We start from the raw sequence: 24,653 nt of genomic DNA, 5'->3' as shown, positions 1-24,653 counted from the left end.
CAGGCATATTAGACGCTGTTATCAAAACAGCGTCTAATATACCTTTTTGGGGTTAAAAAAAAAATCGCATCTACAGCCTGCCAGCGAACGATCGCCGCTGGCAGGCTGCAGATCCACTCGTTTACCTTCGGTTCCTGTGAACGCGCGCTCCTGTGTGCGAGCGTTCACAGGAAATCTCGCGTCTCGCGAGATGACGCGCCGGCGCGTCAAGGAAGAATGAATCGACCACCTCCGGAACGCAATCCTGCGTTAGGCGGTCCGGAGGCGGTTAAAATGCACAGCCACCCTAGACATGTTGGCTGCTATACCAGTAGGTGGTCTAACCCATTCAGTAGATGAATGAAATAATATCAGAAGCCATAACTCCGACCTCATGGCACCCACAGCTTCAGAACCCTAATAATTGTGTTCAGCCTGACATGGGTTTCGGGTGGAGTCTATGCACGCCATACTGGACAGGAGGCATTTCTCTGTATCCAGGATCTGGTCTTCTGGAATTCATAACTCAATCATATTTGGTGTCTGTATGACTGGGATAAAGGGACTCAGATTATGGGATCATACCTGTACCCGCAGTCCCTGTCATACAGCAAGGAATCGCCGTGATTCATATTGCCACCTCAGTCAGTCTTCTGGGAAGGTGGGGCAGAAACCTGAATAATATCAGACGTCCCAGAAGGCCGGACCGAAAGGAGGTAGGTTCCCTCACAGCCCACCCCTCAGCTGACGGGGAATAAAACTGGGTGTTTGGGAACAGGTAGGTGTCAGCCATTTTGGGGATCCACATCGTTTGGAGTGACTGCCCATATCTTCATCTGTCCCCACAGCCGGAATTTAACTGCTGCATCTCAGTAAGCCAATATTCCGTTCTTTTTATCTGTTCACTGCATTGTTATTGTATGTATATTTTGTTTTTATCTGACACTTTCTTTTTGTATTGCACTGCACTATTGTGTATTAAATTTAAACGTTAATAAGTCCCTTCCTTGTGGTCTTATAGAACTTGCTCTTTCGGAGGGAATAACGTTACCAGTAGTGTTTCAGAGGATTTTAGGTCCCATATAGATAACCTGTTTTACTGTGTTAAATTTGGGTTGAGTATAGCAGCTATTGTGATAGAAAATATTGGGGTGTTAGAATCTAGGGGAGTAAGTTAGCATAATTCCGTCATCTAGAATAGGTGGGTGGGAATTTATGTGGTAACTTGATGAGCTCACTAGTATAATTCACCCCAGTGACATGACCTATTGAGTAGGGATCGTGACACCAATAAAAACAGATTAGACAAAAAGATAAAGTTTTAATGAGTAAAAGTAAGTATAGGGGATACATTCACTTTTAGAGGTGGGAATTTTTTTTTTTACTATGTGGTATATGCAGCTAACATTTTTTAAAGCCTGAACATATCGTTAGGTTCTCTGTCATTCATTTATTTCAGATAATATTATAATATAGCAGACAATCTTTAAATCCTTTTACAAGCATATAAAATGCACAGACTGAAGAAATTTTAGAAACATTTGAAGTGCATTTTAAAGTAAGATAAGAGTTGTGTATCATGGGATCCTCAGGATAAGGTCCATTCACACGTCCGTATGTGTTTTGCGGATCCACTAATTGCGGATCGGCAAAACACGGACACCGGCAATGTGCGTTCCAAATTTTGCAAACCACACATCGCCGGCACTCTCAAAGAAAATGCCTTTTCTTGTCCGCAATTGCGGACAAGAATAGGACATGTTCTATTTTTTTGCGGAATGGAAGTGCGAATCCGAAAGTGCGGATCCTCAAATGAGGATGTGGACAGCACATTCCGGCCCCACTGAAAATGAATGGGTCCGCACCTGTTCCGCAAAATTGCGGAACGGATGCGGCCCCATTTTGCGGACGTGTGAATGGACCCTAAGACCTCTTGCACACGACCGTATGGCATTTTCAGTATCTTGCGGTCCGTTATGCGGACAATAATAGGACATGATCTATCTTTGAACGGAAAAAATATGGAAACGGAAGACATACGGAGTACCTTCCGTTTTTTTTGCGGATCCATTAAAATGAATGGTTCTGTATACGGTCCGCATACGGAACGCAAAAAAACGGAACGTAAACTGAAGAAAAAAAAAAAGTTAGTGTGCAAGAGGCCTAAGAGATAAGGACCACGACAAATGTGAATAGCAAAAAGACTGGAATGTTGCATAGTGTCTATTTCTGGCTTGTTCTAAGGAGGAGTTATGAAAGATGAGATTGCCAGACAAGGGAACAAAGAGAAAGTCCTCTTTTGTCACTATCAACCATGCACTAGGGACAAATATAACTTGGACTGGACAGGGGTGAATTTAAAAAGCTTCACAGTCAAATGTACAACCTTCACCATTTTATTAACTAGTTACTTTTACAAAGATGAAAAAACTCCAACACAACATATGCAACTGTCATGACCTTACTTTATCATGGTAAAAGAAGAAGGAAAATTTCTGCCTCGGCGCAAAGTTACTGGAGAAGACAATCTTGGTGCAAGAGGAATTCTTGGTTTTAATAGAAACAACGCGTTTCGGGGATTACAGACTCCCCTTCATCAGGTTTCATAGTGATACAATAAATACAACAAAAAGGAAGACATTTATAGATAAAATATATCAAAAAACCGCCAAAAAGACGCACCTGGGTGACGCCCCCTAAGGGGAGGGGCCACCCCCAGGTGTCATCCGATATGCAGCTTCAGTTTTTGTAAAAAAATGTGGATATATAGCCGTTTTAGAGGTTAGGGCTAGAATCGCCAATCAGTTTGTGCAATAAATTTTATTACAAGTTGATTTCTTAATAATATTATTATTGTTCGAGAGAAGTTCTGTCATGTGATTGCAAGCGGTCACATGACCTCGGAGACCGGAAGCGGCAGCATCCTCTAGTGTTTGTGTACACCTCCTATAGCTAGGGGAAACCAGCTCCCCGTTGTCTATACAGGGTAAGTTGCGCATGCGCAGGAGTTTGTTTCGGAGCGGCCACTGGTTACTGTGACGTCTGATGTCACATGATCGCTTGTTTCCAGTCACCTAATTCTATTTGCCGGTACTAGGTTTTTACTCAGCGATCGTGGCCATAGGTTGGTATATATTGGCTGTGGCTATTCATATGGACTCTGCTAGATATTGTGATAGCTCATACAAAAATACATATAGTAAATCATATGGCTAAAAAATGCTAAAAATTGGATAAAAAACATAGATAAAGGTATTGATGATAAAATAAACAATAAATAGTTGAATGGTATTCAGATACAATTCTAGAAGAATAAATAAAAATAAAAATAATGGCTGCTCTGTATGTTATTTCCACAGTGCTATCCAATAGTGACATTAAATATATTATTCCAATGAAACCATAAATTAATAAATTAGATATTTCAACACGATACTAGATAAACACAATGAAGCTAATAGACAAGTAAAATTCGTATTTTTGTATATGTGTGTGGTATATAGGTTTTTATAAATTGATTTCAAAAGCCTCATTTAGCCCATAAGGATTCAGGCTATTAAGTTTGAAAATCCAGTACATCTCACGGCGTCTGAGATACTGGACATCTTTTTGGAGGTGGATTGGTATGAATTCAATGGGTGTTACAGTAAACCCAACACTGGTGCCATCGTGGTGTTCAGCCGCGTGTCTAGACACGCTATGTTTCATAAATTTTTTCTTTATATTTGAACGGTGCTTATTAAAACGGTTCCGTAGGGTTTGTATGGTGCGGCCTACATATTGTAAATGGCATGGGCATTCTAGTACATAGATTACATAACTGGAGTTGCAGGTTAAGTGGTGTTGTATTGGGAAAGATTCTCCAGTGATATGGCTATGGAAGGATGATCTTTGAAGGATACTATTGCAGCATAGGCATCTTTGGTGACCGCATTTGAAACTTCCTTTCTGGGCTCTAGTGTCTGTGTCCTGATCATTATTAGGTTGTGTAGTTGGTCTTAGTTTGCTGGGAGCCAGAAGATTTTTCAGGGTTTTTGCTCTTCTATATGTGAACCGGGGGGTATCTGGAATGATCTGGCTTAGTATGGGGTCTCTTTTCAAGATGTACCAGTATTTCCCCAGGGTTGCCTTTATGGCAGTATGTTTCTGGTTATAGGTGGTCACGAAATTATAGCAATATAGCCCAAAGTCGGTATTCTCCTTTTTTTTCTTTGTTGGAGCCAGGCATTCTAGTTGTGTTAGGCTTTTGGCTCTATCTTTGGCGCCCATAATGATTTTATTTGGGTATCCTTTTTGCTTGAACCTGGATATAAGAATATTACTTTGCATATTGAAATCCGTATCCAGGGTACAGTTGCGCCGAATGCGTTTAAATTGGCTAAAAGGGATATTTGCCTTCCATTTCCTGTAATGTGTGCTGTCAAAATTGAGATAGCTGTTGCTATCTACCTTTTTGAAAAAGGTACGGGTTTTTATTTTATTGTTTAGGATAAAGATCTCCAGATCTAAGAATTCTATTTTCTTCCTATCTGATGTGCCTATAAATGAGATGCCCCAGTTGTTGGCATTGAGGTGGAGTATGAAATCCTCAATTGTAGATTTCTCTCCATCCCAAATAAAAATGAGATCGTCAATATATCTTTTAAAAAAGACGATATTTCCCCAGAATTTACTATTATATATGAAAGTTTCTTCAAACATTCCCATAAAAAGGTTTGCTAGGCTTGGTGCGAAACGCGTCCCCATCGCGGTCCCCCTTGTCTGTTTGTAGATCTGGTCCTGGAAGGTGAATGTGTTGTGAGTAAGAATAAATTCTATACCCTTTGTAATAAAGGTTTTTTGTTCCGTAGGCATTTCGGGATCGTTATTTAACCACCTCCGGACCGCTGTACGCACAGACGCGTCCTGGAGGTGGTTGTTTCATTCCGAGTGGACGCGCCGGCGCGTCTTCTCGCGAGACGCGAGATTTCGGTCACAGCCGGCCCGCGCATGCGCATCGCGGGCCGGCAAAAGTTCGAGGAGAGTTGCATCAGCAACCTGCCAGCCAATGATCGTCGCTGGCAGGTTGCTGATTTTTAAAAAATCGAATCACAAACCAGATAACAGATCATATTAGTAAATATGATCTGTTATATGGCTTCTCTGCTCCTGTGCTGGTCCTTTTCGTCGGTTGGATCCAGCACAGGAGCAGACTTCACAGTGAGTACACCAAACAGCACACCTTAGCCCCAGATCACCCCCTTGCACCCCAATTAACCCTTTGATCACCCCTTTGATCGCCCCTGTCAATCACTAGTGAAAGGAAAAAAAGTGATCAGTGTAAACTGTCACTTTTTTTTTTTCACTGGTATTGGCTGTTAGGTTTTAGGGATAGTTTAGGCCCCTTGGTTAGGTAGTTAGCGTCAGTTAGCGCCCACCCCACCACACCGCAGTCACTTTTATTCGCTGATTAGCGTATCGCTAATCAGCATTTGTACTTTTATAGTATCTGTAAGTGATCAAAACTGATCACGGTCAGATCTATAATAGTATTAGTGTCACTTTAGTTCGCCCTCCACCCAAAACGCAGTGTTTGCCCGATCAGGCCTGATCGGTCGCCCACACGTGCGTTCACCCACGCCCGCCCCACCGCAGTGACAAAAAATTATTATTTTTTGATCACTGCACATTCACTTTACACGCACTGCGGCGATAAAAAAATCAGTTTTGATATTTTTTATCAACCGCAGCGGCCTCCGGTACTTCGCTAGCCTCCCCTTTGTAAGACAGGTTTGCTTTTTTTCTTGGGTAGTCTCAGGGAATACCCCTAAATTTAGTAGTCCAAAATGTCAAACAGGGGGTATTCTTCTGAAGAGGCCTACAGGATTCTGACCCAGTCGGATGAGGAGTGGGAACCCTCATCTGACGAATCTAGCGGGTCAGAATATGAACCTGTAGAAAGCAGTGGCTCTCTGACCCAAAGTTCGGACGAGGAGGTTGAGGTCCCTGGCAGCACCAGGCGTACCCGGCCCCGTGTCGCTAGACCACAGGTTACGCAGGATCCGCTTCAAGAGCAGCAGAGTGGGGCTGTCGCTGCCGGATCACGTGGTGAGGCATACACCAGCAGCGCAGCCCTTCCTGGACCTAGTACCAGCACTGCCGTACAACCTGGTGAAGTAGCGAGCACCAGAAGGGCAGTTGAAGCTGGTACGGTGGCACGTGCAGTAGTTACCCCGTCGCAGCCACCGCGCAGACAGGCCCGTAGACCCCCTAGAGTCCCTGAGGTGCTGGCAAACCCTGATTGGCAGTCACCAACTTCAGCCGCACCTGTAGTTCCCCCTTTCACCGCCCAGTCTGGAGTTCGGGTTGAGACGGCTCAAATCGCTTCGGCCCTGGGATTTTTTGAGCTGTTCTTGACTGCGGAGCTCTTGGACTTAGTCGTGGCAGAGACCAACCAATATGCCACACAATTTATAACCGCAAACCCGGAAAGCTATTATGCCCAGCCTTTCCGGTGGAAACCAGTCCAAGTTTCCGAACTTAAAATTTTTCTGGGCCTTCTCCTCAACATGGGCCTGACAAAAAAGCATGAATTGCGGTCATATTGGTCCACGAACCCAATTCATCACATGCCCATGTTCTCTGCTGCTATGTCCAGGACACGATTTGAGACCATCCTGCGTTTTCTGCATTTTAGCGACAACACCACCTCCCGTCCCAGAGGCCACCCAGCTTTTGACCGGCTCCACAAAATTCGGCCCCTCATAGACCATTTCAACCAGAAATTTGCAGATTTGTATACCCCTGAGCAAAACATCTGCGTAGACGAGTCCCTAATACATTTTACCGGGCGCCTTGGCTTCAAACAATACATCCCAAGCAAGCGTGCCCGGTATGGGGTCAAATTGTATAAGCTCTGTGAAAGGGCCACAGGCTATACCCACAAATTTCGGATCTATGAGGGAAAAGATCAGACCCTGGAGCCGGTCGGTTGCCCTGACTACCTGGGGAGCAGTGGGAAGACAGTCTGGGACTTGGTGTCACCCTTATTCGGCAAGGGGTACCATCTTTATGTGGACAATTTTTACACAAGTGTGGCCCTCTTTAGGCATTTGTTTCTAGAACGGATTTGCGCCTGTGGCACTGCGCGAACTAGTCGCGTGGGCTTCCCCCAACGGCTTGTAACCACCCGTCTTGCAAGGGGGGAGAGGGCTGCCTTGTGTAACGAAGAACTGCTCGCGGTGAAATGGAGAGACAAGCGTGACGTTTACATGCTCTCCTCCATTCACGCAGACACGACAATCCAAATTGAAAGGGCAACCCGTGTCATTGAAAAGCCCCTCTCAGTCCACGACTATAATGCGCTCATGGGAGGGGTGGACTTCAATGACCAGATGTTGGCTCCCTATTTAGTTTCCCGCAGAACCAGACGCTGGTATAAGAAGGTGTCTGTATATTTAATTCAATTGGCGCTGTACAATAGTTTTGTTCTCTACAGTAAGGCTGGGAGAACAGGATCCTTCCTCAAATTCCAGGAAGAGATCATCGCGAACCTCCTTTACCCAGGAGGTTCCGTGGCCCCATCCACCAGTGTAGTTAGCCGTCTACACGAGCGACATTTCCCCAGTGTCGTTGCTGGTACCTCAACCCAACCGCCACCCCGAAAAAAATGTCGTGTCTGTAGCAGGAGTGGAATAAGGCGTGACACCCGCTATTTCTGTCCTGACTGCCCTGACCACCCTGCCCTATGCTTAGGTGAGTGTTTCCGGAAGTACCACACACAGGTACACCTAGCATAGGGATTGCATCTCACAGGACAGGCACACAGGGCTATTAGGGCCCTTTTACTCACAGCTGCTGCAAACCTCTCCTTTCACCTGGGATAAAGTGCATAACGTACTTCGCCACATCTTTGGGCGATTTGCGCTTTGCACATTGTCCCATGGGGAAGGAGAGGTTTGTTCTATAAAGGTAAAAAAAACTAAACAAAAAAAAAATTACCGGTAAGTAAAAAAGTTACAAAAGTTAAAAAAAGTTAATATGTTCTGTTCTAAAGTTAATAAAGTTATTGCTTTGCGGCCTGGTTTTTTCTTTTTTGTTTTGTTTTTTTTTACCTTTCAGGTGGACCAACCGATCGACCAGCTGCAGCACTGATGTGCATTCGGACAGAAGCATTGTGCTGCTGTCAGATTACACGCAAGTCGGTGTATGCGGCGCTGCAAGACGAGATTTCTCCTCTGCAGTAAAAGATACGTTTGCCGAGGCATATGAGCTGAGGAGGTGGCGGTGTTCATATACTTTGGCAAACACTTTGTATATATAAAAAAAAAAATCCCGGCAATGATTTATTCATCCACATCGATTGATGTGAATGGAGAAATCGGGTTTGCCAGGGCATACGAGCTAAGTGGGCATGGATGTTGGGCGGAGCTCCTATGTCCTGGCAGACGCCTTTCCCCTCCTTTTTCTTTTTTTGGCAGAGATTTTTTCATCCACATTGATTGATGCGAATGAAGAAATCTGTGCCGTTCATTTTTTTCTTTCAGCCCAGAGGCTGAACGGAAAAAAAAAAATCTCATTACCCGTATGCTCAATATAAGGAGAATAGCAGAAACTCCTAATGCTGGGCATACATGTAATGATTGCGGAGACCCTCAAATGCCAGGGCAGTACAAACACCCCACAAATAACACCATTTTGGAAAGAAGACACCCCAAGGTATTCGCTGAGGGGCATATTGAGTCCATGAAAGATTGAAATTTTTGTCCCAAGTTAGCGGAAAGGGAGACTTTGTGAGAAAAAAAATAAAAAAATCAATTTCCGCTAACTTGTGCCAAAATTTTTTTTTTTCTATGAACTCGCCATGCCCCTCATTGAATACCTTGGGGTGTCTTCTTTCCAAAATGGGGTCACATGTGGGGTATTTATACTGCCCTGGCATTTTAGGGGCCCCAAAGCGTGAGAAGAAGTCTGGTATCCAAATGTCTAAAAATGCCCTCCTAAAAGGAATTTGGGCCCCTTTGCCCACCTAGGCTGCAAAAAAGTGTCACACATGTGGTATCTCCGTATTCAGTAGAAGTTGGTGAATGTGTTTTGGGGTGTCATTTTACATATACCCATGCTGGGTGAGATAAATATCTTGGTCAAATGCCAACTTTGTATAAAAAAATGGGAAAAGTTGTCTTTTGCCAAGATATTTCTCTCACCCAGCATGGGTATATGTAAAATGACACCACAAAACACATTCCCCAACTTCTCCCGAGTACGGCGATACCAGATGTGTGACACTTTTTTGCAGCCTAGGTGGGCAAAGGGGCCCACATTCCAAAGAGCACCTTTCGGATTTCACAGGTCATTTACCTACTTACCACACATTAGGGCCCCTGGAAAATGCCAGGGCAGTATAACTACCCCACAAGTGACCCTATTTTGGAAAGAAGACACCCCAAGGTATTCCGTGAGGGGCATGGCGAGTTCCTAGAATTTTTTATTTTTTGTCACGAGTTAGTGGAAAATTATGATTTTTTTTTTTTTTTTTTTTTACATACAAAGTCTCATATTCCACTAACTTGTGACAAAAAATAAAAACTTCCATGAACTCACTATGCCCATCAGCGAATACCTTGGGATGTCTTCTTTCCAAAATGGGGTCACTTGTGGGGTAGTTATACTGCCCTGGCATTCTAGGGGCCCAAATGTGTGGTAAGGAGTTTGAAATCAAATTCTGTAAGAAATGACGAGTGAAATCCGAAAGGTGCTCTTTGGAATATGGGCCCCTTTGCCCACCTAGGCTGCAAAAAAGTGTCACACATCTGGTATCTCCGTACTCAGTAGAAGTTGGGGAATGTGTTTTGGGGTGTCATTTTACATATACCCATGCTGGGTGAGAGAAATATCTTGGCAAAAGACAACTTTTCCCATTTTTTTATACAAAGTTGGCATTTGACCAAGATATTTATCTCACCCAGCATGGGTATATGTAAAAAGACACCCCAAAACACATTCCCCAACTTCTACTGAATAAGGAGATACCAGATGTGTGACACTTTTTTGCAGCCTAGGTGGGCAAAGGGGCCCATATTCCAAAGAGCACCTTTCGGATTTCACTCGTCATTTTTTACAGAATTTGATTTCAAACTCCTTACCACACATTTGGGCCCCTAGAATGCCAGGGCAGTATAACTACCCCACAAGTGACCCCATTTTGGAAAGAAGACACCCCAAGGTATTTCGTGAGGGGCATGGCGAGTTCCTAGAATTTTTTATTTTTTGTCACAAGTTAGTGGAAAATGATGATTTTTTTTTTTTTTTTTTTTTTTCATACAAAGTCTCATATTCCACTAACTTGTGACAAAAAATAAAAACTTCCATGAACTCGCCATGCCCATCAGTGAATACCTTGGGGTCTCTTCTTTCCAAAATGGGGTCACTTGTGGGGTAGTTATACTGCCCTGGCATTCTAGGGGCCCAAATGTGTGGTAAGGAGTTTGAAATCAAATTCTGTAAAAAATGACGAGTGAAATCCGAAAGGTGCTCTTTGGAATATGGGCCCCTTTGCCCACCTAGGCTGCAAAAAAGTGTCACACATCTGGTATCTCCGTACTCAGTAGAAGTTGGGGAATGTGTTTTGGGGTGTCATTTTACATATACCCATGCTGGGTGAGAGAAATATCTTGGCAAAAGACAACTTTTCCCATTTTTTTATACAAAGTTGGCATTTGACCAAGATATTTATCTCACCCAGCATGGGTATATGTAAAAAGACACCCCAAAACACATTCCCCAACTTCTACTGAATAAGGAGATACCAGATGTGTGACACTTTTTTGCAGCCTAGGTGGGCAAAGGGGCCCATATTCCAAAGAGCACCTTTCGGATTTCACTCGTCATTTTTTACAGAATTTGATTTCAAACTCCTTACCACACATTTGGGCCCCTAGAATGCCAGGGCAGTATAACTACCCCACAAGTGACCCCATTTTGGAAAGAAGACACCCCAAGGTATTTCGTGAGGGGCATGGCGAGTTCCTAGAATTTTTTATTTTTTGTCACAAGTTAGTGGAAAATGATGATTTTTTTTTTTTTTTTTTTTTTCATACAAAGTCTCATATTCCACTAACTTGTGACAAAAAATAAAAACTTCCATGAACTCGCCATGCCCATCAGTGAATACCTTGGGGTGTCTTCTTTCCAAAATGGGGTCACTTGTGGGGTAGTTATACTGCCCTGGCATTCTAGGGGCCCAAATGTGTGGTAAGGAGTTTGAAATCAAATTCTGTAAAAAATGACGAGTGAAATCCGAAAGGTGCTCTTTGGAATATGGGCCCCTTTGCCCACCTAGGCTGCAAAAAAGTGTCACACATCTGGTATCTCCGTACTCAGTAGAAGTTGGGGAATGTGTTTTGGGGTGTCATTTTACATATACCCATGCTGGGTGAGAGAAATATCTTGGCAAAAGACAACTTTTCCCATTTTTTTATACAAAGTTGGCATTTGACCAAGATATTTCTCTCACCCAGCATGGGTATATGTAAAATGACACCCCAAAACACATTCCCCAACTTCTACTGAATACGGAGATACCAGATGTGTGACACTTTTTTGCAGCCTAGGTGGGCAAAGGGGCCCATATTCCAAAGAGCACCTTTCGGATTTCACTCGTCATTTTTTACAGAATTTGATTTCAAACTCCTTACCACACATTTGGGCCCCTAGAATACCAGGGCAGTAGAACTACCCCACAAGTGACCCCATTTTGGAAAGAAGAGACCCCAAGGTATTCGCTGATGGGCATAGTGAGTTCATAGAACTTTTTATTTTTTGTCACAAGTTAGTGGAATATGAGACTTTGTAATAAAAAAAAAAAAAAAAAAAAAAATCATCATTTTCCGCTAACTTGTGACAAAAAATAAAAAGTTCTATGAACTCACTATGCCCATCAGTGAATACCTTAGGGTGTGTACTTTCCGAAATGGGGTCATTTGTGGGGTGTTTGTACTGTCTGGCCATTGTAGAACCTCAGGAAACATGACAGGTGCTCAGAAAGTCAGAGCTGCTTCAAAAAGCGGAAATTCACATTTTTGTACCATAGTTTGTAAACGCTATAACTTTTACCCAAACCATTTTTTTTTTACCCAAACATTTTTTTTTTATCAAAGACATGTAGGACAATAAATTTAGAGCAAAATTTATATATGGATCTTGTTTTTTTTTGCAAAATTTTACAACTGAAAGTGAAAAATGTCATTTTTTTGCAAAAAAATCGTTAAATTTCGATTAATAACAAAAAAAGTAAAAATGTCAGCAGCAATGAAATACCACCAAATGAAAGCTCTATTAGTGAGAAGAAAAGGAGGCAAAATTCATTTGGGTGGTAAGTTGCATGACCGAGCAATAAATGGTGAAAGTAGTGTAGGTCAGAAGTGTAAAAAGTGGCCTGGTCTTTCAGGGTGTTTAAGCACTGGGGGCTGAGGTGGTTAAAAAAACGGAAACACATTCTAATCCCAGTTTATGCGATATGTTAGTGTATAAGGCTGAAACGTCTAGGGATAGCCAATGGTAACTCTCTCTCCATTCTAGATCTTTGGTGGATGTTATAAGGGATGTAGAGTCTTTTAGATATGATTTTAGGGTTAAAACATATTTCTGGATATGAATGTCAATATAGTGGGAGAGATTGCGGGTGAGTGACGTCACTCCAGATATAATGGGTCTGCCTGGGGGATTTTTTGCATCTTTGTGAATTTTCGGAAGATGGTAAAAGGTCGCAAGTGTAGATTCTTTTACTAGGATGTACTCTTTCTCTTTCTTATCAAGCACTTTAGCTCCTGATTTGATTAGTCCCTCAAATTCCTCTCTATCTTTGGCAGACGGATCATTGGCGAGTGGTTCGTAATAGTTGGTGTTTGAGAGTATGTTATGGGCTTCTTTTAAGTACTCCTCTCTATTTTGAATTACAATTCCACCTCCTTTGTCGGCGTTCCTTATTATTATTTCTGTGTTAGACTGTAAATTTTTGAGGGCTATTCTCTCGCATGGTTTGAGGTTGTGCTTTTTCTGGGGGTCTACTGACGTTCCCTGGTTGATTTGTCTAAAATCATTGGACACTAGGGAATAAAAAGTGTCCAAGAAGTGGGCGTAAAATGTATTCAAATAGTAACAATTATACAAGAAATCCCCATGCCCAGTCACATCCCAAATCCGACTCTAGGGAACCACCCACTCGCCCAGCTTTCATACCCACCAGAACAAGTGAATCCAAAATTCATAATAATACACTCAATCCGGACAAACGCTATACTAACACCATCCCACCCAATAGGGGCACCCCAATCTCACAACCTAACTCCTCTAAATTGGAATTTCACACTCCATTACTCACCCCTAGCAAGCTAAGTAATTTTTCCATCTCTAATAATACGATCCCCACCACATCTCCATCAATAGTGTTCCCTGAAAAGATCATGGCAGAGTGTGGACCACTCAACCTCCCGCCCACCTTCTTTCCCACCCACCCACCATCCATCTCCACAGCCCTATCTAGGTGCTCTACCCCCTCCAATTCTTCAGATGTAGAAGCCGATTCACTCCTTACCGTACACACATACACTCCCCCTGTGCATTTCACTACACCTGATCCTTTAGTATCCAATACACATACCAACACCAATCATCCTGACCGCGAATCTATAGAAGATCTATCTATAGCAGGCCCCTCTTTTATGGCTCTACCACCTCACATACACCCCACGGCAGCTCACCCCATCATGGAAAGCCCCAATACCACCATGGCTCTACCACCTCTCATACACCCCACGGCAGCATACCCCATCATGAAAAGCCCCAAAACAATCAATATCACACATTTTTTTCACCCACTAGGCCGAAAACCGACCAAAAGAAAAAATTCAGAAGAGGATGCCGAGCAGGGAAAAACAAAAACAAAAATAAAAAGGAAAACTTGATTGGAAAACAAAATCCAAATAACACTGAAAACCCAACGGGTATCTTCAATTTGTCATCATACACTCTAAAAAATGCAGAAATTTCAGTATTATCCAAAGGCCTGTCATTTTGCCCAACAAATAAAATCAATGAATTCGATCTCTTCCTGGATCTAAACCGATTCATAAAAAAACTCACCCTGAAACGACATTTCAAAATGTTAGAGAACAGAACAAAAAACCCCAGTACAATAACCGACATCATTCCAAAACCTGAGGGAGATGAAGTGAAAGCCATACCATCAGGCCTCAATCCACCATCCAGCTTCTATCCCATACACCATAAGGGTAACTTCTTGGACACTTTTTATTCCCTAGTGTCCAATGATTTTAGACAAATCAACCAGGGAACGTCAGTAGACCCCCAGAAAAAGCACAACCTCAAACCATGCGAGAGAATAGCCCTCAAAAATTTACAGTCTAACACAGAAATAATAATAAGGAACGCCGACAAAGGAGGTGGAATTGTAATTCAAAATAGAGAGGAGTACTTAAAAGAAGCCCATAACATACTCTCAAACACCAACTATTACGAACCACTCGCCAATGATCCGTCTGCCAAAGATAGAGAGGAATTTGAGGGACTAATCAAATCAGGAGCTAAAGTGCTTGATAAGAAAGAGAAAGAGTACATCCTAGTAAAAGAATCTACACTTGCGACCTTTTACCATCTTCCGAAAATTCACAAAGATGCAAAAAATCCCCCAGGCAGACCCATTATATCTGGAGTGACGTCACTCACCCGCAATCTCTCCCACTATATTGACATTCATATCCAGAAATATGTTTTAACCCTAAAATCATATCTAAAAGACTCTACATCCCTTATAACATCCACCAAAGATCTAGAATGGAGAGAGAGTTACCATTGGCTATCCCTAGACGTTTCAGCCTTATACACTAACATATCGCATAAACTGGGATTAGAATGTGTTTCCGTTTTTTTAAATAACGATCCCAAAATGCCTACGGAACAAAAAACCTTTATTACAAAGGGTATAGAATTTATTCTTACTCACAACACATTCACCTTCCAGGACCAGATCTACAAACAGACAAGGGGGACCGCGATGGGGACGCGTTTCGCACCAAGCCTAGCAAACCTTTTTATGGGAATGTTTGAAGAAACTTTCATATATAATAGTAAATTCTGGGGAAATATCGTCTTTTTTAAAAGATATATTGACGATCTCATTTTTATTTGGGATGGAGAGAAATCTACAATTGAGGATTTCATACTCCACCTCAATGCCAACAACTGGGGCATCTCATTTATAGGCACATCAGATAGGAAGAAAATAGAATTCTTAGATCTGGAGATCTTTATCCTAAACAATAAAATAAAAACCCGTACCTTTTTCAAAAAGGTAGATAGCAACAGCTATCTCAATTTTGACGGCACACATTACAGGAAATGGAAGGCAAATATCCCTTTTAGCCAATTTAAACGCATTCGGCGCAACTGTACCCTGGATACGGATTTCAATATGCAAAGTAATATTCTCATATCCAGGTTCAAGCAAAAAGGATACCCAAATAAAATCATTATGGGCGCCAAAGATAGAGCCAAAAGCCTAACACAACTAGAATGCCTGGCTCCAACAAAGAAAAAAAAGGAGAATACCGACTTTGGGCTATATTGCTATAATTTCGTGACCGCCTATAACCAGAAACATACTGCCATAAAGGCAACCCTGGGGAAATACTGGTACATCTTGAAAAGAGACCCCATACTAAGCCAGATCATTCCAGATACCCCCCGGTTCACATATAGAAGAGCAAAAACCCTGAAAAATCTTCTGGCTCCCAGCAAACTAAGACCAACTACACAACCTAATAATGATCAGGACACAGACACTAGAGCCCAGAAAGGAAGTTTCAAATGCGGTCACCAAAGATGCCTATGCTGCAATAGTATCCTTCAAAGATCATCCTTCCATAGCCATATCACTGGAGAATCTTTCCCAATACAACACCACTTAACCTGCAACTCCAGTTATGTAATCTATGTACTAGAATGCCCATGCCATTTACAATATGTAGGCCGCACCATACAAACCCTACGGAACCGTTTTAATAAGCACCGTTCAAATATAAAGAAAAAATTTATGAAACATAGCGTGTCTAGACACGCGGCTGAACACCACGATGGCACCAGTGTTGGGTTTACTGTAACACCCATTGAATTCATACCAATCCACCTCCAAAAAGATGTCCAGTATCTCAGACGCCGTGAGATGTACTGGATTTTCAAACTTAATAGCCTGAATCCTTATGGGCTAAATGAGGCTTTTGAAATCAATTTATAAAAACCTATATACCACACACATATACAAAAATACGAATTTTACTTGTCTATTAGCTTCATTGTGTTTATCTAGTATCGTGTTGAAATATCTAATTTATTAATTTATGGTTTCATTGGAATAATATATTTAATGTCACTATTGGATAGCACTGTGGAAATAACATACAGAGCAGCCATTATTTTTATTTTTATTTATTCTTCTAGAATTGTATCTGAATACCATTCAACTATTTATTGTTTATTTTATCATCAATACCTTTATCTATGTTTTTTATCCAATTTTTAGCATTTTTTAGCCATATGATTTACTATATGTATTTTAGTATGAGCTATCACAATATCTAGCAGAGTCCATATGAATAGCCACAGCCAATATATACCAACCTATGGCCAGGATCGCTGAGTAAAAACCTAGTACCGGCAAATAGAATTAGGTGACTGGAAACAAGCGATCATGTGACATCAGACGTCACAGTAACCAGTGGCCGCTCCGAAACAAACTCCTGCGCATGCGCAACTTACCCTGTATAGACAGCGGGGAGCTGGTTTCCCCTAGCTATAGGAGGTGTACACAAACACTAGAGGATGCTGCCGCTTCCGGTCTCCGAGGTCATGTGACCGCTTGCGATCACATGACAGAACTTCTCTCGAACAATAATAATATTATTAAGAAATCAACTTGTAATAAAATTTATTGCACAAACTGATTGGCGATTCTAGCCCTAACCTCTAAAACGGCTATATATCCACATTTTTTTACAAAAACTGAAGCTGCATATCGGATGACACCTGGGGGTGGCCCCTCCCCTTAGGGGGCGTCACCCAGGTGCGTCTTTTTGGCGGTTTTTTGATATATTTTATCTATAAATGTCTTCCTTTTTGTTGTATTTATTGTATCACTATGAAACCTGATGAAGGGGAGTCTGTAATCCCCGAAACGCGTTGTTTCTATTAAAACCAAGAATTCCTCTTGCACCAAGATTGTCTTCTCCAGTAACTTTGCGCCGAGGCAGAAATTTTCCTTCTTCTTTTATATTGAAAACTCTTTTCTGGGGGAGTGGACATCCCACCGAAAAGAACAAACCATCTGCGGCTGCATCCCTGGAAAAAAGACATTACTATTACGAAGTTTACAGTAGAGTTGTGCCTATTTAAGCACAACACTACAAGGTGAGTGTGGACTAATCCCACTATTTACTATCTTTTATTTGATTGTGTAAACAATATTACCCTATTGTGCGCTTCTCTTCACCCCTTCTTTTCCCTCTTTTCGGAGGGAAATCTAGATTTGTCCTGGACAAAATTACTTTATCATGGGACAGAGAGCATGGTAAAGCTGCTCTTTCAACAAATAAGAAGCCAGGCATTGTCTACACAACGACTTTTATTAGACGTGCTACATTTCATCTTCACATAGCTGTCACCAAGTCTGCCAGCAGACACAACACATACCTCGTTTTTCTCCAGTATAAGGCACCAAATCTTCTCTGTCTTTCATTTCCTTAGCTTGCTTTTCTAAATGGCCTAGCAGGGCATCTCTCTGGAAAGGTCCAGTCGGTGTTTTGTTTGTCTGGTTCCTTTGCCTTAAGCCAACAGGCAACAACTGATTCTAAAAGAAAGAAAACCTTACATTTTCTCTTGTACTAAAACCAGGAAGTGCAATAGTAATTTATAACACAATATAAGGGACACGGACACATAGCAGTAGTGGAGATTTTTTAATGTTTTAGTTATAATAAATTCTTATTTTCTAATGAAATTGCGGTATGGAACCACTTTTATTTTATGGTGATGTCTGTCATCAAAAGAAACAGAGCAAACAGGTTGTTTTGCAACTTAGGCTACTTTCACACTAGCTTTTTTTTGCGGATCCGTCATGGATCTGCAAAAACGCTTCTGTTACAATAATACAACCGCATGCATCCGTCATGAACGGATTTGGTTGTATTATGTTTTATATAGCCATGACGAATCAGTCAAGAACACCATTGAAAGTCAATGGGGGATGGATCAGTTTTCTATTGTGTCAGAGAAAACGGAACCGTCCCCATTGACTTACATTGAGAGTCAGGACGGATCTGTCTTGCTCTGCACTATATCGCGGACAGAAAAAAGCTGCTTGCAGCTGGTTTAGATGAATATTAAGATGAATTTACCGTTAAGACACACAAAAACTTTTTATCTGTTTAATGGGCAAAAATCTGTATAAGTCAATGTTGGACCCCTAACGCCTCCCCCATCCTTTACTTAGAGGACTATAAATGTAAAATAACCCAAACAAAGCCCAGGATAACAAATGTCTCATGCTATGTAACAAGAAACACCTCAGACACAAGATTTCTTAATCTTCTCCTTCTTCTTCATTCAGTAAAATGAACAATAACATAAACACTGAACAATATGTGATCGTCTACCGATTTTTAGCCTGTCTACTGGTGCAATGATTATGCATTATTAAGTGATATCTAGGGGTTTACCGTATATCCTGAAATGAAATCATTAACAAAAATAATTTTTGTAAAGAGATAACATAGAAGACACAAATCAAATATCTCAATAAAAATATAACTAGTGATACTTACATCTGGATCTAATTCTTCTAGTTCTCCTTCCAGTTCTCTTATTTCCTCATCAGTCAGCTTGTTTAAGATATCATCCTCATCCACATCACGATATTTCTCTAAGTCTTTTCTGCGTAGCATTTTATTAGCCTTTTGTAAATTTTTTCCAAGATGGACCTGTAAGGTGAACATTATTTAAGTACTACAATTTGATGTAAGACTGGTATAATGAACATATTTTGTGTACAGAGCAGTGGAACATGTTGGTGCTTTAAATGGGGGAACAGAAGATGTTGGATTAGCCCAATATAATATCTTATGCTGTAAAAAAAGTCACCAACCAAACCGGTCTTAGCGGTAGCCTGAACTCATGTACTAATTTGAAGCACACACTATATGTAAATTAATGTGTCTATCAGCATCAATTAGGACACTCATTTGTTGTAGGTTTAGTTGTCTGTTTTCTTGATTGGAAGGGGGCCAGCGACTATTTTACGCATGTCTGTAGCCATTGTTTTATTTTAGTCAATATCATTTTTGATATAGGCTACATTTGTTAGGTTTGTTCTAAATTTCTGTGTCTGCGGATTCGGGATTGATAACTAGCTTGGATTACTGGGCTACAGAACAGACCTGGCTATCTAGACTTGATTCTATGCTCAGAGAAGAGTCCACAGTCGGATGTACTGAACTGGTAGAACAAGTCCTTTCTAGAAAAATGTTTATAGGAGAGTCTTGCACCTAGGGGCCTCTGAATCTAGGTATTCCCTTTGTCTACTATTAATCATGAGACCATTTATCAAGATGGGAGATCTGTACTAAATGTTCATACAAATTTGTGGAGTTGCTAATTGGTATGGACAAAAAGTTATTGGAAAACATTGAAGAGGCGAAAAAAACCTCTCTTATATTCAGTTCTTAACACATTTCTTTTCCCAACAGGACCACAGCAACCGGAATTTCTCCCTTTGTGTCTAGGTTTACCAAGAGAATTTTAATATCAAATACCAAATTAGACCTTTTTTATACGTCATTAAAAAACATGCTCAATGAAGGCTATGGGGCCATGAAAACCACTGACAAAACATGGACAGACAGACATCTGTCTCCTGTCATTGATTTTCACGGACCATTGCTGCCCCTACTCCTAGCTGTTCTCCCTCCTCTAGAAATGCCCTCATCATGTTGATTGACAGGGTTAGGCAGGATGCCAGGCTCTGTCAACATGATGAAGCCATGGCCAGAGGAGGGAGAACAGAGACTCTAGGAATAAGGGCAACACTACAGTGCTTCTATAGGGTCATTTGCATAAAATAAAAGTTTGTTTTTCACAAAAACTGAGACACATAGGAGCTTCAGTTGACAGTTGTCTAAAGTCAGTCAGTTTAATAACCATGTTCCAGACAGAAGCTCTTTAACCACTTCCCGTCACACTAACGCCGATAGTCGCCAGGACGGCGGCGCTCTCAGGTCTCAATGACGCCTATTGGCGTCATCTCGTGAGACCCGAGATTTCGCGTGAACGCACGCGCGCGCATGCTCTGAAGTTAAACTACAGCCTGCCATCATTCGCTGGCAGGCTGTAGATGTTTAAAAAATCGCATCAGAAAGGTATATTAGACGCTGTTTTGTTAACAGCGTCTAATATACCTGCTACCTGGTCCACTGGTGGTCCCTTTTGCTTGGATCCACCACCAGAGGACACAGGCAGCTCTGTAAGTAGCACCAAGCACCACACTACACTACACCCCCCCCCCCTGGTCACTTATTAACCCCTGATCACCCCATATAGACTCCCTGATCACCCCCCTGTCATTGATCACCCCCCTGTAAGGCTCCATTCAGACGTCCGTATGTGTTTTGCGGATCCGCAAAACACGGACACCGGCAATGTGCTTTCCGCATTTTGCGGATCCGCACATTGCCAGAACTATATAGAAAATGCCTTTTCTTGTCCGCAATTGCGGACAAGAATAGGACATGTTCTATATTTTTGCAGAACGGAAGTGCGGACCCGGAAGTGCAGATCCGCAATTCCGGATCCGAGCGGGACAAAGTCTGTCCCCATAGAAATGAATGGGTCCGCAATTCCGTTCCGCAAAATGCGGAACAGAATTGCGGACGTGTGAATGGGGCCTAAGGGTCCCTTATCACCGCCAGTTAGTTAGCTACTTGTTAGTTAGCGCCCAGCCCACCTCACCGCAGTTACTGATTAGTCGCTAATTAGCGTCATCGCTGTCGCTAATCAGCACTAGTACTATATAGTATCTGTAAGTGATCAAGACTGATCGCAATCAGATCTATATCAGTACATTAGGGTCACCTTAGGCTCTACAAAAAATGCTGTGTTCGCCCGATCAGGCCTGATCTTGTGCGCACACTTGCGTTTAGTCCGCCCCACCGCAGTGACAGAATTAATTTTCTTCTGATCACTGCAAAAACACCGTAAAATCGCTGCGGGGCTATAAAGATCACTTTTGAGCTTTTTGGATCTTTATTAGCGATCGCAGCTTTACTTCGCAAGCACTCCTATGTCCTTTCCCCTCTTTTTTTTTTTTTAACATTTTTTGGCAGAGATTTTTTCATCCACATTGATCGATGCGAATGAAGAAATCTGTGCCGTTCATTTTTTCTTTCAGCCCAGAGGCTGAACGGAAAAAAAAAATCTCATTACCCATATGCTCAATATAAGGAGAATAGCAGAATATTTATACTGCCCTGGCATTTTAGGGGCCCTAAAGCGTGAGAAGTAGTTTGGAATCCAAATGCGTAAAAATGCCCTGTGAAATCCTAAAGGTACTCATTGGAATTTGGGCCCCTTTGTGCACCTAGGCTGCAAAAAAGTGTCACACATGTGGTATCGCCGTACTCAGAAGAAGTAGGGCAAATGTGTGTTTGGGGTGTATTTTTACATATAACCATACTGTCTGTGAGAAATATCTCTGTAAATGACAACTTTTTTAATATTTTTATACAAAGTTGTCAATTTACAGAGATATTTATCTCACCCAGCATGGGTATATGTAAAAATACACCCCAAAATACATTGCCCTACTTCTTCTGAGTACGGCGATACCACATGTGTGACACTTTTTTGCAGCCTAGGTGGGCAAAGGGGTCGAAAGTCCAACGAGTAACTTTAGGCTTTACAGGGTTGCTCACAATTTAGCCCCGCCCAGAAAATGCCAGAACAGTAAACACACCCCACAAATGACCCCATTTTGGAAAGTAGACACCCCAAGGTATTCACTGAGGGGCATAGTGAGTCCGTGGGAGATAAAAAAAAATGTTTGCCAGAAGTTAGCAGAAATGGAAACTTTATTATTATTTTTTTCCTCAGAAAGTGTCGTTTTTTGCTAACTTGTGAAAAAAAATTAAATCATACATGAACTCACCATGCCCCTCCGCGAATACTTTGGGGTGTCTTCTTTCTAAAATGGTGTCATTTGGGGGGTATTTATACTATCCTGGCATTCTAGCACCTCAAGAAACATGACAGGTGCTCAGAAAGTCAGAGCTGCTTCAAAATGCGGAAATTCACATTTTTGTACCATAGTTTGTAAACGCTATAACTTTTGCGCAAACCAATAAATATACACTTATTGGATTTTTTCTTATCAAAGACATGTAGCACAATAAATTCTGACACAAACTTGTATAGAAATGTAATTATATTTGAACAATTTAACCAGAGAAAGTTAAAAATACACTTTTTTTGAGAAAATTGCGGTCTTTTTTTATTAATATCAGAAAAACGAAAAATCTCAGCAGCAATCAAATACCACCAAAAGAAAGCTGTATTTGTGAGAAGGAAAGGAGGTAAAATTCATTTGGGTGGTAAGTTGCAAGACCGAGCAATAAACTGTTAAAGTTGTGAAGTGTCGATTTGTAAAAAAGGGCCTGGTCACTAGTGGGTATAAACCTGTGGTCCTTAAGTGGTTAAGATTGGATGCCTCTTGTCCTGTGTCCCAGCATCTGCAGCCATGTTACAGACTGAACTGTTGTGGGGGAGGAGATGTGAATCATGTGGCTTTGCAGGTAGTAAAAACAGCACAGAACCTCTGAAGACAATTTATTAATAAGTTGCAAATGATTAAGGCTACTTTCACACTAGCGTTCGGAGCGGATCCGTCTGATGTTTCATCAGACGGATCCACTCCGATAATGCAGACGTTCGCATCCGTTCAGAACGGATCCGTCTGCATTAAAACTTAGAAAATTTTCTAAGTATGAAAGTAGCCTGAGCGGATCCGTTCAGACTTTACATTGTAAGTCAATGGGGAACGGATCCGCTTGAAGATTGAGCCATATGGTGTCATCTTCAAGCGGATCCGTCCCCATTGACTTACATTGTAACTCTGGACGTATCCGCTCGCCTCCGCACGGCCAGGCGGACACCCGAACGCTGCAAGCAGCGTTCAGGTGTCCGCTCACTGAGCGGAGCGGAGGCTGAACGCTGGCAGGCGGATGCATTCTCAGTGGATCCGCCTCCACTGAGAATGCATTAGGGCCAGACGGATGCGTTCGGGGCCGCTCGTGAGCACCTTCAAACGGAGCGCACGAGCGGACACCTGAACGCTAGTGTGAAAGTAGCCTAACACACATTTGGAAATAGTGAACTTAAAGCGGCCAACCCCTTTAAACTTCAAGGCATCTTTCATGTATATAAAGTGCCTAAAATGGTCAGTGTACTTTCAGACAACTTTGCATAAATCAATAGTATAGGCAAATATAAACTTAAATATAAGGAACTTCGTAATATATCTTATGAGAGAAAATGCCTTGTTCTACAGTTATCTAGAGTCCCCCCCCCCCACACACACACATTTTTCTAAACTAACTTACTAAAATTTACAAGAAATCTGTCCACTAAACAAATTACACAATGGCGTAGGTTCCTAGTGATCAGGAAGATCTACCTGGCAGAAAAACCACTTCTGGCAGCATCCGTGTCCTCAGGATGTGGATACAGATAAATACAGAGCTCCCTGCTCTATCGTTCACCTTGTGACCAGAGATTTTGGTCAGGCAGGTGCAATGAAGTGACATCATCATGTCTGTTGTGCTTATCTGCAGGACAGACCAGAATAGATCTGCATTTAAAGATCTGCTCTACTCAATTACACTTTATGAGGGGCACATGTAGTGGGCATTATATTGTATAAGAGGCACAGCAGGGGAACATTATATTGTGTCAGGGGAACATCAGGGGGCATCATACTGTTTAGGGGACACATAAGAAACATCATACTGTGTTGGAGGCACATTAGGTGGCATCATACTTTGTGGGGGCACAAAAGGAGGCACTGTGTGTGTGTGTGGGGGGGGGGGGGGGGGTAAAAAAGTTGTCACCATATTAGAAGCGTGATGGAGCGGAACTTAGCAGTGCTACAGAGTGGAGCTCAACAATGTGCATGGGCTCCCCAGAGACAACTTTGCTTGGGGCCCCAGAAATGCTAAACTCGTCCTTGATTGTGAGACCAAGACGGGCTGCCGGCTCACTATAGGATCAGATTACATCATCACTTTGAAGTCAATGAAGAGTGGAGCAGAAGAGGCAGAGGAAGACGTGTTCAGAGACCAAACAGCAGAGGAATGATTCAGCAGCTAATAGTAAAGGTCCTTTTACAATAAGGGTCTCAAACATGCGGCCCACAGGCTGCATGTGGCCCCTGATAGTTTTCTGCAGCCTGCGATACCTCACCCAGCGACAATAACACCAGTTGCAGACATTTAACCACTCAGATGCCGTCAAATATGACAACAGCATCTATGGTGACTTTCCTCAGGAATGCTGCTTAGAAAGGCTCGAGCCTACCGCAG

At 42.1% G+C, this 24,653-nt stretch overlaps 1 protein-coding gene across 3 annotated transcripts in view; it reads right to left on the bottom strand.

Annotated features, from left to right (window-relative positions):
• The window catches only part of TMOD1 (tropomodulin 1), a 167,484-nt gene that overhangs the window by 84,719 nt on the left and 58,112 nt on the right, over positions 1 to 24,653 (bottom strand). For all 3 annotated transcript variants that reach the window (XM_040417285.1, XM_040417286.1, XM_040417284.1), the window contains exons 2-3: positions 18,852 to 19,007; positions 17,722 to 17,878 (exon numbers count right to left, since the gene is read on the bottom strand). In XM_040417285.1, the coding sequence (XP_040273219.1) occupies positions 17,722 to 17,878; positions 18,852 to 18,971 (277 nt within the window). In that variant the 5' untranslated portion in view covers positions 18,972 to 19,007. The remainder of the gene's footprint in view (positions 1 to 17,721; positions 17,879 to 18,851; positions 19,008 to 24,653) is intronic.

The sequence above is a fragment of the Bufo bufo genome, chromosome 2 (assembly GCF_905171765.1).
Source record: "Bufo bufo chromosome 2, aBufBuf1.1, whole genome shotgun sequence".
Lineage (NCBI taxonomy): Eukaryota > Metazoa > Chordata > Amphibia > Anura > Bufonidae > Bufo > Bufo bufo.
Note: the sequence above shows the minus strand (reverse complement) of the source record. Positions and strands in the feature narration are given on the sequence as shown.